General features: G+C 37.1%; 1 protein-coding gene across 6 annotated transcripts in view; it reads left to right on the forward strand.

Annotated features, from left to right (window-relative positions):
- Nucleotides 1–13,295, forward strand: part of SRSF11 (serine and arginine rich splicing factor 11) — a 43,056-nt gene that overhangs the window by 1,913 nt on the left and 27,848 nt on the right. For 2 of the 6 annotated variants that reach the window (XM_059375095.1, XM_059375096.1), the window contains exon 2: nt 12,091–12,315. In XM_059375095.1, coding sequence (XP_059231078.1) covers nt 12,116–12,315 — 200 coding nt within the window. In that variant the 5' untranslated portion in view covers nt 12,091–12,115. The other 4 variants (XM_059375093.1, XM_059375094.1, XM_059375092.1 and 1 more) reach the window with 3 other exon arrangements.

Raw genomic sequence — 13,295 nt, forward strand, 5'->3', positions numbered from 1 at the left:
AGTATATATCCATAGTACATTGTATATACCTGTGTAGCAAATACAGATTAAGCAACTTGAATTGAGCTTCTTTAATGAGAGAGTATAGTTATATATACTTATATTTGTGGGACTTAACACTTTGTATCAATTTTATTACTTTAGGAAGAATCCATTGCAGACAAAAAACCCAACCCTTTTTTAAGTTGAGCATAGCAAAAATACTTGCTTTTAAAAAAAAATGGAGTTTTCAGGGGCGCCTGGGTGGCTCAATGGGTTAAGCCTCTGCCTTCGGCTCAGGTCATGATCTCAGGGTCCTGGGATCGAGCCCCACATGGGGCTCTCTGCTCAGCAGGGAGCCTGCTTGCCCTGCACTCCGTGCCTGCCTCCCTACCTACCTGTGATCTCTGTCTGTCAAATAAATAAATAAAATCTTTTAAAAAATGGATTTTTGAAATAACATGAAGTGGATGACTCCTGTGCAGTGACTGGAGTCTACTGTGTAATTACCTTTTGTAACAGAATTTGCCTAGCTACAATTTATTATATTCATTTTGTTAAAGTAATGAAAGGTTTCCCTGGTCTATCTTCTTTGCCAAATTAAAAAAAAAAAAAAAAGTGAAAAAAGGAAAAAATATATGAGCCTAAGAATTACATCAGCCAAAAAATGCTGTTCTGTTTCATAACGGAAACTATTGTCAAAGTAAGATAGAGTGGCTTACCTCTACCATTACAATTTAATAAGACATTTTCAAACATGTCCGTATTACTCTTAAGAACATTGCTATGTGGGGTTCCTGGGTGGCTCAGTGGGTTAAGCCTCTGCCTTCAGCTCAGGTCATGATCCCAGGGTCCTGGGATTGAGCCCCACATCTGGCTCTCTGCTCAGCAAGGAGCCTGCTTCCCTGCCTCTCTGCCTACTTGTGATCTCTCTCTTTATCCAAAAAAAAAAAAAAAAAAATTTTTTTTAAATAAAATCTTTAAAAAAAAAAAGAACATTGCTACATGTTAGATTTTTTTCAAAACTGAAAAGTACAGTTAGGATAGATTTATATAGGCAAATGGAGAAACTGTAGTAAAGAAAACTGGCATTAACGTGTGCAAAATTTCTAAGCACATTTATTTTAAAAATGTTTTCAACGAATAGCAAAGTGAATTTGCTTTGCAGACATTTCTAGAAGTTTCATTTTGTGTAATTTAAATGTAGATATAGCCTATTTTGAATTAGTATTATGTTTATCTTTCATAATGTTGCCTAATCAGTAGGAACTGCTATTTTATGGTTGTTATTTATTGAGAGAACATTCATTTTTTAACATTGTCATTATTGATTGAACCTAACCTTGCTTATTAATGTTTTTTGAGTTGAATTTTTTACATTGTCATATACTTACTATTTAAAGTTTTCTCTCTGTTTGTCCTTATATCAATAAGTTGTTTTAAGTGATTAAAATCGAGAGCAAAATTATGTCGGACGGGGCTCTCCATGTTTTAAGTATTCAACTTTTCAGGTATTTGTTACATGTCTCTTAGTTTCCTTTAAAAATTTCATTTGCAGTTTCATATGTTTTCCATTCATGCTCTAACTACCAACTTTTAAAAGTAGTCAGTAGGAAACATTCTATACTATTTTGTTGAAGGCAGTACATACTTTACATTTTATTCATAGTTTCAAATGTAGCTTTGAATTTTGTTGTTAGTATGTGATACTTTTTCTGATGGAGTACATTTTATTTTAGAATAATTATTTGTATTTTTTTTTACATGTTCCCTGTGCTTCTCTTTTTTACTTTTTTTTTTTTTTTAAGATTTATTTGTTAGAGAAAAAGCACAGTTGAGAGAGGCGGGAAGAGGGAGAGAGAATCTCAGGCAGAGTCTGCACTGAGTGGGGAACCCAACTTGCACTGGATCTCTCATGACCCTGAGATCTTGACCTGAGCTGAAACCAAGAGTTGTAAGCTTAACTGGTTGTGCCCCTTGTTTTTTACTTTTGTCATAAAGCAGTTAGCTTTCTCTAGATAGTATAATATTTATTTCAAATGTTGGGTCTTATATTTCTCTGTGCTTTTAAGACAAAAGAATTTCCACCAGCTTTGGGAAAATAATCATTTTCATTTTCCTCTTTTGAAAAGGCTTCTATGAGGCGCCAGTCAGTTGAGCATCTGACTCTTGGTTTTGGCTCAGATCGTGATCTCAGGGTTGTGAGATCAAGCCCTGCATATGACTCCATACAGAATCTGATTAAGACTCTTTCTGGGGCACTGGGGTGGCTCAGTCGTTAAGCATCTGCCTTTGATGCAGGTCATGATCTCAGGGTCCTGGGACTGAGCCCCTCATCCAGCTCTCTGCTCAGCAGGAAGCCTGCTTCTCCCTCTCCCCGGCTTCTGCTTCCTCTCCGTCTTTCTGTCAAATAAATAAATAAAATCTTAAAAAAAAAAAGATTGCCTGGATGGCTCAGTCAGTTAAGTGTCTATGTTGGGCTTAGGTCATGATCCCGGAGTCCTGGGATGAAGCCCCACATCAGGCTCCAGGCTCAGTGGGGAGACTACTTCTCCCTCTCACTCTACTCCTCCCCCTAGTGCGCTCTCTCTCTCTCTCTCTCAAATAAATAAAATCTTTTAAAAAAAGAGAAAAAAGACGTCTCTTTCCCTCCCTTCCCCGTAAAATAAATAGGTAAGTATTTTTAAAAATAAAAATAGAATAAAATAAAAAGTCTTCTACATGCTAGTGTTTAACCTCTGGAGAACAGTGGAGGAACTAGTTTAAAAACATATTTTTTTTTAAAGATTTTATTTATTTATTTGACAGAGAGAGATCACAAGTAGGCAGAGAGGCAGGTAGAGAGAAAGAGAGAGGAGGAAGCAGGCTCCCTGCTGAGCAGAGAGCCCGATGCGGGACTAGATCCCAGATCATGACCTGAGCCGAAGGCAGCAGCTTAACCCACTGAGCCACCCAGGCGCCCTAAAAACATATTTTTAAAATCATAATTATTATTAGTTTTATTTTTTGGTTTATTTTCTTTCCATTGAAGGGGGAAAAAAGCTGAAATGGGTGGTTATAGAGCCTTCTTTTTATGTCTTTAAATAAATGTTTATTGTCTTTTCTAAAATCATCTGAGAATGTTTCCCACTATTCCCAGTGATTCCCACTCCTAACCTTTGAAAGGTATTTTCTTGCTCATTTTTCCAAGAGCAAAGTTTCTCTGACTGAAATATTAATTTTATAGGGTTTTGGAATTTGCCTGCTTTAAAGTAGTAAAGTAATATGGGAGAAAATTATGGCACCAAATCCTACAGTGTACTTCATATCATTGTCTTTGTGTTAATACATACAAAACAACTAACAAATAAATCTGTTTAAAAATTGATTTTAATTAAAATTCACTGTTTCAAAATTTGACTTTATATCACTCCCTGCTGATAATTTTGTTCTATTGGATTCGGCTTACAACTTCATTTGCTCAATACTTCAAAAAGAGAAAGATCATATGATTATACATTGCAAATATTGTTCTGTAGCAACAAAGTCCCCCAACTGTTTCATTTTTTTAAAGATTTTATGTATTTATTTGACAAAGTGAGACACAGCGAGAGAGAGAAGACACAAGCAGGGGAGTGAGAGAGGGAGAAGCAAACTCCCAGCTTAGCAGGGAGCCCAGTGCAGGCTCATCCCAGGACCTTAGGATCATGTTCTTGCTGAGCCAAAGGCCGCACTTCACCAACTGAGTCACCCAAGTGCCCCTCCCCAACTGTTTTAATAAGATAATATGAGGATCACTGAGACTTTATTCTTAGTGTCAACTTAGGTTGATAAGAGGAGAATATAAGAATAATTTGATAGTTGATGATCACAATCAATATATTTTTACTTAAAAATTTGATACTCAAATTTGAAAGCAGACTATACTTACAGTTGCAATCAAATTAAATCTAGTTTAACTTTCAGAGTAACTTCAAGACTGTCCAGAGGTTTTTTTCCACATTAGTTTTCTTCCCCATCACTTAAAATATCACAGTTGCATATACTTAACATGAAAGGTACCATCATTGGGATGGTGAAATACTAGTGAACATTTAAATATGTGGTCCTTACAGGGCAAATCTGTGAACCCAGTTTGTTCTTCATCTTTCTAGAGATACATGTTTTGCTCCTGTCGCTGAATTTATTTACTGTTAATACAGCTTTGATTATTTTCCACTTTAGAGATTCTGGCCTTTTTTGCCTTTAATTCGTTTCCTAGAAAGTTACCTTCCCACCGTCTCTTCCTTCCAAAATAATTATTTGATCAACATCTCTACGTGTTTTAGACCTCAGTGTGAGCTACTTCCAGCTCATAGTTCATAGCTTCAGGTGACTGGGGTGGCGACTGGGAGAAAGCATTATTTTCTTCAGCTTTATCATTTGTCAGAAATTAGATCGTCAAGTGTACTTAGTAACATTTTCCCTTTTTTTTTTTTCCCATGCCTTGGTCGTTTGATGGTCTATTGCTCTGACCCATGTCACAGTACTTTTAAGATTAATCAAGTATATATGCAGTTGCTTATGACTTTTGAAAATAAGAATAATAATCTTGTTCTAAAAATGTAGAAAAGTAATTGAAACCTTCCTAGGAAGATTTTTCCATGGAACATTTGTAGCTTTTTATTCTTTTGGGGGAGGATTTTTTGTTTTGTTTTGTTTGTTTGTTTTAGAGAGAGAGAGAAATGAGGGAGAGGGGAGAGAAAGAGAGAGCGTCTTAAGCAGACTCTATCCCAGTGCAGAGCCCAGCCCAACAGGGGCTCCATCTCACTACCCTGAGATCATGACAGGAGCCAAAATCAAGAGTTGGACACCTAACCAACTGAGCCAACCAGGCAACCCTGGGTAGTTACATTTTATCAAAAAAAGAATGTTTGGGGGGTGCCTGGGTGCCTCAGATGGTTAAGCACCTGCCTTTGGCTCTGGTCATGATCTCTAAGTCCTGGGATTGAGCCCCATGTGAGGCTCCCTGTTCAGCAGAGTTCACTACTCCCATTCCCTCTGCCCCTTCCCTGCTCATGCTCTCTCTCTCAAATGAATAAATAAAATATTTAAAAAAAAATAAAAAGGAGTGTTTTGCCACCATCTATCTGTGCATACTATCGGTAAATTTCCTACTTTAGGATCAAAAATGAATATGAAAATTTGAAATCTGTTGGTGTTATGTTTCAGTTGCAGCAGCCTCTTAAAGAAAGGGCATGTAATAAGTGTGTTTTGCCTGTTGACTACCACTTAACAGTTTACAAAGTATTTTCTCGTTTGACAGTAATGCTCTAAGGTAAGACATTAAAAAGATAAGGAAGTTGGGGCGCCTGGGTGGCTCAGTGGGTTAGGCCACTGCCTTCGGCTCGGGTCATGATCTCGGGGTCCTGGGATCGAGTCCCGCATCGGGCTCTCTGCTCGGCGGGGAGCCTGCTTCCCTCTCTCTCTCTGCCTGCCTCTCCATCTACTTGTGATTTCTCTCTGTCAAATAAATAAATAAATAAATAAATAAATAAAGATAAGGAAGTTGAACAAAGACTTTCCTGTAATGGTATATACCATTTTTTGAGCGCCTGTGTGCTGGACACAGTGCTAGGTACTTCATATCCATAATGTTTCTGATCTTAAAATCTCATACCTTTGTCTTCGTTTTTCACATAAGGGAATTGGGGTTCATGTGGCTAATTATAGTCAGCACCTCTTATAGTGGTTGAGAACATGCACAGAGGAGTGAAATGGGGGATTTGCACTTTTTTTGCACTTAGAGTTTGAATATTTAACATTTTGCATTTATTACTTTATAATTTAAAAATATGCCATAAAGCCTATATTAAAATGTAGGATCTTAAGAAACTCTTCTCACTATGAATATTAGCTCTTCTGATTCTTCTTTCACAAGAATGATGTCCAAGGCACAGTACCAGCCTTGATTAGAGGGATGGTGTAAAATGGAACCCAGTTGAGGAAACCATTCATTTTTCAAAATGAAAGACTTAATTTGTAGAGTAAGGATAATGATAGAAGTTAATATTCATCTTTTCTAAGCATTTGTATTAGTATTTTCATCCTCATAATAACCTAGTGAGGTGAACATTATTATCATCCTCATTTTTCAGATGAGAAATTCAAAGCACAAAGTAATGAGCCAGAGCTCGCAATTATTTTAATTGGTGGTAGAGCCCCTTTCATATGACTCTAGGCCTGCATTTTTAATCACTATAATACCTTTTAAGTGTTGTGAGGATTAAAAGCCATTTTAAAAGCATTCAGTTAGTGTAGATCTTCTCGTTACTGAGTTGAGTACACTTCTTTTTTACCAGTTTTATCAAACTTTAGAAATAATTTTCCTTCATGAAGAGAAAATTAATTTTATACCATAGGAAAAAAAGGTTAAAATGGTACAAATGTCTAATTCTTTCATTAGGGAAAACTATTTAATGTTAGAATGCTTGAAACTCTTTACTTAGAATAAAGATACAACTCTACTGGAGATATTTGTATATATCTATATCTAATCTATATAATATAAATATATATACAATATAAATAAATATATAATATATGTAAATATAAATATAATATAAATATATTATATAGATATAGATTTCTTTTTAAAAGATTGTGAAACAGTCCCTCAAAGGAATGGCCTTTTCTCAGTTAAGGCTCCAAAAGAATCTTAATATAACATAGAGGAAAGTATTGAGTAGTCAGTATCTGGAGCTTCTTCATCCAGATACTTATTTTGACCCTTTCAATCCAAAAACCAAACAAATCTGTACAAATTTTGATTTTTCCAAGTAATGCATATGCGTTATAGCTGAGAATACTGTACCTATGTATGTAGGCAACAGTATTTTAATGTTCCTGCTGCCACTTTTTCCCTCTATGTTAATTTTCAAGGTATTCACAGACCATTTAAAAATGGTCATTTAAAAATACAAATTTTTTTGCTATTCATAGATAATACAAATCAGACAATATAAAACTAGTATTTGGAAATAAATTTAAGTAGACTTTTATTTCTGTTCTAGTGTCTGTGTCCATCTGCCCATCTATCACTTCCCTAATGCCAACTCATCCTGTATCCTCTTCCCTTCATTTAGATAGAGGGAAAAAAGGGGAGCATGAGCTTTACAATTTAATATTAAAATAGACATTAATGTTTATAGAAGTGTCTAATTTATAGAATTAGAAATAAAATAGAAACACAGTTACTTGATATATAGAATTAGAAATTCAAATTAGGATAGATCTGCAGATAAATTTTTTTAAAGTTGAGGATTTGTAAGCCACAGTTTATTTCCCAGTCTTTTGTATGCTTTCTATGGCCCTAGAGGAAAAAAGATATAGCCAAATACTTTGAGAGATTACCTCAACCATATTTCCTTATAAATCTGATAAATGCATTCATGTCTTCATTCAGTAAGCCTTTCCTGAGTATACTATGTGAGTGACGCATTTGTGAAGTTTTTAGCATATTGATAATAATAAGTTTTATCAAATACTCTGTATGTTGTTGGGCATGAGGAAACACAAGTCTAATATATCAGTCTTCCCTGTCCTCAAAAAAATGTATTTGCAAGAGAAGAATTGCTGCATAACAACTAATTTGATTGAAGTCCCATTGCGTTTCAGATTTGCAAAATTGTGTCAATTAGGGGAACTCATTTCTTCTATCAGTGTGCACAAAGGTGGCTAACAAAACAGGTGACTTGATTTATGCAACTGGGAACATGGTATCTAGGGGTAGAGTGATTATACATACACATATACTATATTCTATTCTACTATATAGAATACTATATTCTATACGCATATACTATATTCTATGACAGGTTACTTTTTTGCTTTGGATTAGAAATAGCATTAACCCTTGGTAAGACTGGTAATATTTATCATTCAAATATAGCTGGAGGCCTTCCTAGTCCACTTCCAAAGATAAGCTATGACCCTTCCCTTTTCATATTTCTTTCACTTCACTTTCCATATGATACTGACAGGATCTCCTTGTAAGTCTCCCTCTGAAATATAAACTGGAAAGCATTCATTCAATAAAGAATGGTCTTCCAAATTTTCTTGAAAGTTTCAAACTTACTTGTACCCTTAAGACCTTTTATAATTTACTGTTTCCTCTGTTTTGGATTGCTCTTCCCCTAGAAATTCAAATGACTTGCTTCCTCCTTTTATTAAAGTCTCAGCTCAATAACACATTCTCTCCTGTCTTTTATCCTGGTTCATTTTCATGACAAAACATTACTCCTGTACATGTTGCGTATGTTTGTTGAAAGTTTGCCATACTGAAGTTACGGGAGATCAGGGACATTGCCAATCTTTTTCTGCTGTATTCCTAATGTCTAGGAAAATCCCAGATCTTACCAGGTGCATAACATTTAGGGAATTTTCAAGTTTTTTAACAACCTCATACGACACTGAGGTTAAAGTACAAGTATGATACTCATCTCCAGATTCTGTATTTCTTATAGTTATGTTTAATCAGGAGCCTAAACAAATCCGAAGTGATTTAAAACTACTGTAGTTTGGATATATTTGTTTTTGCTTTTATGTATTTGTCTTTAGTTATTTCTATAGGCAACAGACAATAATAATTCAAGGTAGTAGTAATTATTTAAATTATTTATTAGACCTAGAAGGATTTTCAGAATTATGATTAAGTTCCTGACTGAAGTAGATTCTCAGAAGTGAAGTAAAATTTCTTCAGATCACACTTAATAAATGACAGGGTAGTATTCTAAGCCACTCTCTTGGCTCCAAGCCTACTATTTTTTCCACCTGCCAGATGAGTTGAAAGTAAAATATTCAAAAATTCTATTAGATAAGACTCTTTTTTGCCAATTGTTTCTCCACTTGGAGGCACCATCTATAGCCATATTCAGTAAGTTATACATAAACTAGTTTCTGATGATTTAAAAGATTTTATCTTATCACAAAACTCTTTCTTGTTTTGAAAATGTAATTTTAACTATGAATATGTCAAATACATGTAGAATGATATAAAAGATTTCTTTGTATCCACCAATAAAGAATAAAAAGATGCTAACATTTAAAAAAAAAAAAAAGGCAGAATGAACCCCACCTTTGTGTTGTCTTTTTATTGTAGAACACTGTAGCATGTTTGGCACATGGTAGGCATTTCTAGTAGGTATGGAACTTGTCAAATGACAAACAAGAGAAAACAAATTAGTAGTGAATTTGATGTCCTTTATTACAGGGAAGACAGTCCTTGGATTTGGGGATTACAGTGCCTTACAAGCCGATGAACACTCTTCCCAAAAGGTTTCAGACAAGAGCATGTTTTAGAGAACATTAGGAGAGACAGCACAGAGATAGGGTATGGTTGGCCAGGAGATTGAGGTATTTCTTTATAAAGCTAGCAATCCAGGGCTCCTGGGTGGCTCAGTTGGTTATATGTCTGCCTTCAGCTCAGGCCATGATCCCAGAGTCCTAGGATCAGCCATTCATGGGCCTTCCTGCAGCCCCTGCCCCCACACCCCACACCCCCGCCCCCGCTTTGCTTGTCTCTTGCCTTCATGTTCTCTCTCTCTCAAATAAATAAATAAATAATCTTTTAAAAAAAAGGTAAAGCTAGTAGGTACTGTTCTCTAGGTAAGGTAAGTAAAGCTGAGTTAGAGGATTGTGATTAATCTATGTTGGGTTTCTTTCTTTTTTTTTTTTTTTAAGATTTTATTTATTTGTCAGAGAGAGAGAGGGAGAGAGAGCGAACACAGGCAGACAGAATGTTGGGTTTCTTGATAGGTGTTTCCCATAACTGCAGAATGACTTAGATTTGTGACATGGGCCAGGCCATTAGGGCAGCCTCCCATTTTGTGGCTCCTGGTACAAATTAACTTTCTCAAATTAAGAATCTACAGTTGTCAGTTACATGTGTTTGATTCAAAATGAGAAGATAAATGATTTCGCATTTTTTATATTCACAGATAAACATTAATGAGTGACATGCCATTTGTTGTAATATGTAATTTTCCTGAGGCTTGCATTCAACAAACCTATCCCTTGTTTTTATAACAACTAGCAGAAGTGACTTAGCCAGTTAGTAAACCTAGCTAACTGCCTCTACATCGAGGTTTTGATAACTTTGTGTCTAATCTCTCACAAATCACACTCTTCGTTATTCCATAGATGTATTTACTAACAAAAATATTCTTGTAAGGCCTCAGGCTTTAGCCTCCAAAATATTCAGGGGCATGTAAGATATTTAACAATTGTCTTAGAATAAATAACTCTGTCATTAAGGCATATTTATTCATGGGCACCTGGGTGGCTCAGTGGGTTGGGCCGCTGCCTTCGGCTCAGGTCATGATCTCGGGCCCTGGGATTAGTCCTGCATCCTGCTCTCTGCTCGGCGGGGGGCCTGCTTCTCTCTCTCTCTCTCTCTCTCTCTCTCTCTCTGCCTGCCTCTCCATCTACTTGTGATTTCTCTCTGTCAAATAAATAAATAAAATCTTTAAAAAAAAAAAGGCACGTTTATTCATGTGTTTAACACATTTATTGGACATTTACTATGTGATAGACATTGCACTAAGTCTTAAACTGACCCAGAAAATTCAACCACTTTGGGAGAGGATAAATGTTAATATAACAAGTATAGTATGTAAGGTGCCTGGGTGACTCAGTAGGTTAATCCTCTGCCTTCAGCTCAGGTCACGATCTCAGGGTCCTGGGATCGAGCCCCACATCGGGCTTTCTGCTGCTTGGTGAGGGAGCCTGCTCCTCGCTGTCTCTGCCTGCCTGTCTACCATGATCTCTCTCTGTAAAATAAATAAAATCTTAAAAAAAAAAATAAAAGTAGAGTATGTATATTTTCGGTTGTTGAGCAGAGAAGAAAGAGGAAGCCCTAATTCTGCTTGCAGAAGTTGTGGCAGTGAAGGCAGGCCCCAAACAGAGCATGGGAGTTAGAAAAAAATGAAGCCTGGTCATTAGTAATTTATATAAGGGCACAGTGAGATTAAAGATTTTGTCATGTTTGGAAAACTGCAAGTCTTTGTATAACATTGGATGAAAATAGAGTAGTTCAAATGAGGTTGAAAAATTAAGACAGTTTTTTTATAGTCAAAGCTTCAAAATTATTTTAAGCAAGAATATGCATGTAAATCAAATTTTTCTGTAGGAATTTCAGATCATATACATGAATATATTTATGTATCGTAAAGCATGCTTTAAAAAAAAAAAAGTTTGTGAAATAAGATTTGCTTATTAAGCACTAGTAAGTATAACGCTAAATCTTTTTTCAAGGTTTTAGTGACCAAACAAATTGGTTACAAATTTAATGTTGCTGGGGCGTCTGGGTGGTCCTGTCGGTTAAGCGTCCGCCTTTGCCTCAGGAAATGATCTGAGTCCTGGGAGCAACCCTCACAGCAGGGAGCCTGCTTCTCCCTCTGTCTGCTGCTTCCCCTGCTTCTACTCTTTTTCTGTCAAATAAAATCTTTAAAATGTTTTTTAATGTTACCAAATGTGTATATAGTAAAGGTCTATAAAATTTTATAGTGATGGGGAGGAAAATTTTGGTTGCTAGGGTGGAAATTTCCTTAGTAATAACTGGACAGATCTGTAGATGATGTTGTGTGAAGAAATAAATTTGGAGGACATTTCTAGTAAGAATAGTTGGTAAGTGTACTTTTTTTTTTGCAAAAGAGTTAATGTTTGTTTCATAAAAAGTTAATGCGTTCCACTTATTTCTTCAAAAAAAAAGTGGGGGGGTTGCGAAAGAGGTGACGACTTCCATTAGACCTCGGTGCCTCTCGAGTTTCTCTGGCTGCAGGCGAGGCTGGTTGGGCCTGCGCGGGGCGGAGCCGACGGTGACGCGCCCATGCGCCGCAAGGCATTGTGGGGAGCTCGGGCCCGCGAGTGAGGTGGTTGGAAGCGAGGTGGGGGCGGCCGTTTGTTTTCTCGTGGTCTCGAACTCGCGCGTTCTCATCTCCCCCCGCCCCCCTCTCCCGACAAGCGGCGGGGTGGAGGAACGGCGGCGGTGGCAGCAGCGGCTGTAGCATCGGACACCCTCCTGTCTACTCTCCGGCGAACTGGTTCCTCTTCCCCCTCCCTCTCACTGTTTGTTGTGTGTTTGATGTGTTAAAGCAGGAGCGAGAACGCGAGCAGCGCCATGAGCAACACTACCGTCGTCCCCAGTACTGCGGGCCCGGGCCCCAGCGGCGGGCCCGGTGGCGGCGGCGGCGGTGGCGGAGGCGGCGGCACCGAGGTAATCCAGGTGACTAATGTCTCCCCGAGCGCTAGCTCTGAGCAGATGCGGACCCTCTTCGGTTTCCTAGGCAAGATCGACGAACTGCGCCTCTTCCCGCCAGAGTGAGTATCGTCCACCATCGCCGTTTTACTAACTCCTCCCCTTTCGGGGCCTAACCTACACCATTTCCTAGGCCGTGGTCGGCGCTTCCCTGGACCAGGTTGCTTCAGTTGAGGCTGGCTGTTGTGGTCTTTGCTTACGAGTTAGGCTTGAGGCGGAGAAGCAGGGCCTGGGTTCTAGTTAGTAAAGAGACACAGCCTTTAAAATCTCGGGATTTGGTGGTTTTCTTCTTAAATTGTGACAACGTGGTCGTTTTTTCGAGCAGTTGGAGCAGGGCTAGCCGCACTTCATGTATTTCGTGTATAGTTTTAATCGCTTTTTTTAAAAAAAATCAAATGTTTCAGTTATTTGAAAAGTAACAATTATTAATTCTTATGTTAATTTGATAACGAAGTTTGTTGTCCGTTCCCTTAATTGTAAGTGTTGCCGTTAGCCGATTCAGGCCCAGTGAATATAATTCAGAATTAATACTCTTTAACAGATTAATTCAGTGAGCCTGAATACTTAATTTTTATGCTGACAAAAATGGGTTACAGCTGAAACATAAGGTTTTCTTTTGTTTAAATAACATACACATTTTCACAGTTCTTGCGAAGGAATTCTATAGAATGTGAAATTTTTAAATTTAGAGTGTATGGCTGTTTTTATTCTGTTGTCTCACATTCTTACTGAAAAAATATTGAATGAGTGGATTAATTGCAAAGAAAAAAAGCTTTGAAGTAAAATGTGATAAATGTTAGAACAAACATTTGAAGTGATAAAACAGTGGTGTGCTCTCTGGAGAGTGAAAATACTTATAGTAACACTACAAGTACCCACTGTACATTGAGAGTTTTATGATGTCACTTAAGTACTAAACAGGAAATTGGAACTCTCAAGGAATCTACTGTTGTGATGGGAGTAATAAATATATTTTTACTCAATAATTAATAGATGTTAATCATACTGCATAATCCTGAATTTCTACTTAAATTGCTTTTAC

Source organism: Mustela nigripes, chromosome 14, assembly GCF_022355385.1.
Source record: "Mustela nigripes isolate SB6536 chromosome 14, MUSNIG.SB6536, whole genome shotgun sequence".
NCBI classification, from domain to species: domain Eukaryota; kingdom Metazoa; phylum Chordata; class Mammalia; order Carnivora; family Mustelidae; genus Mustela; species Mustela nigripes.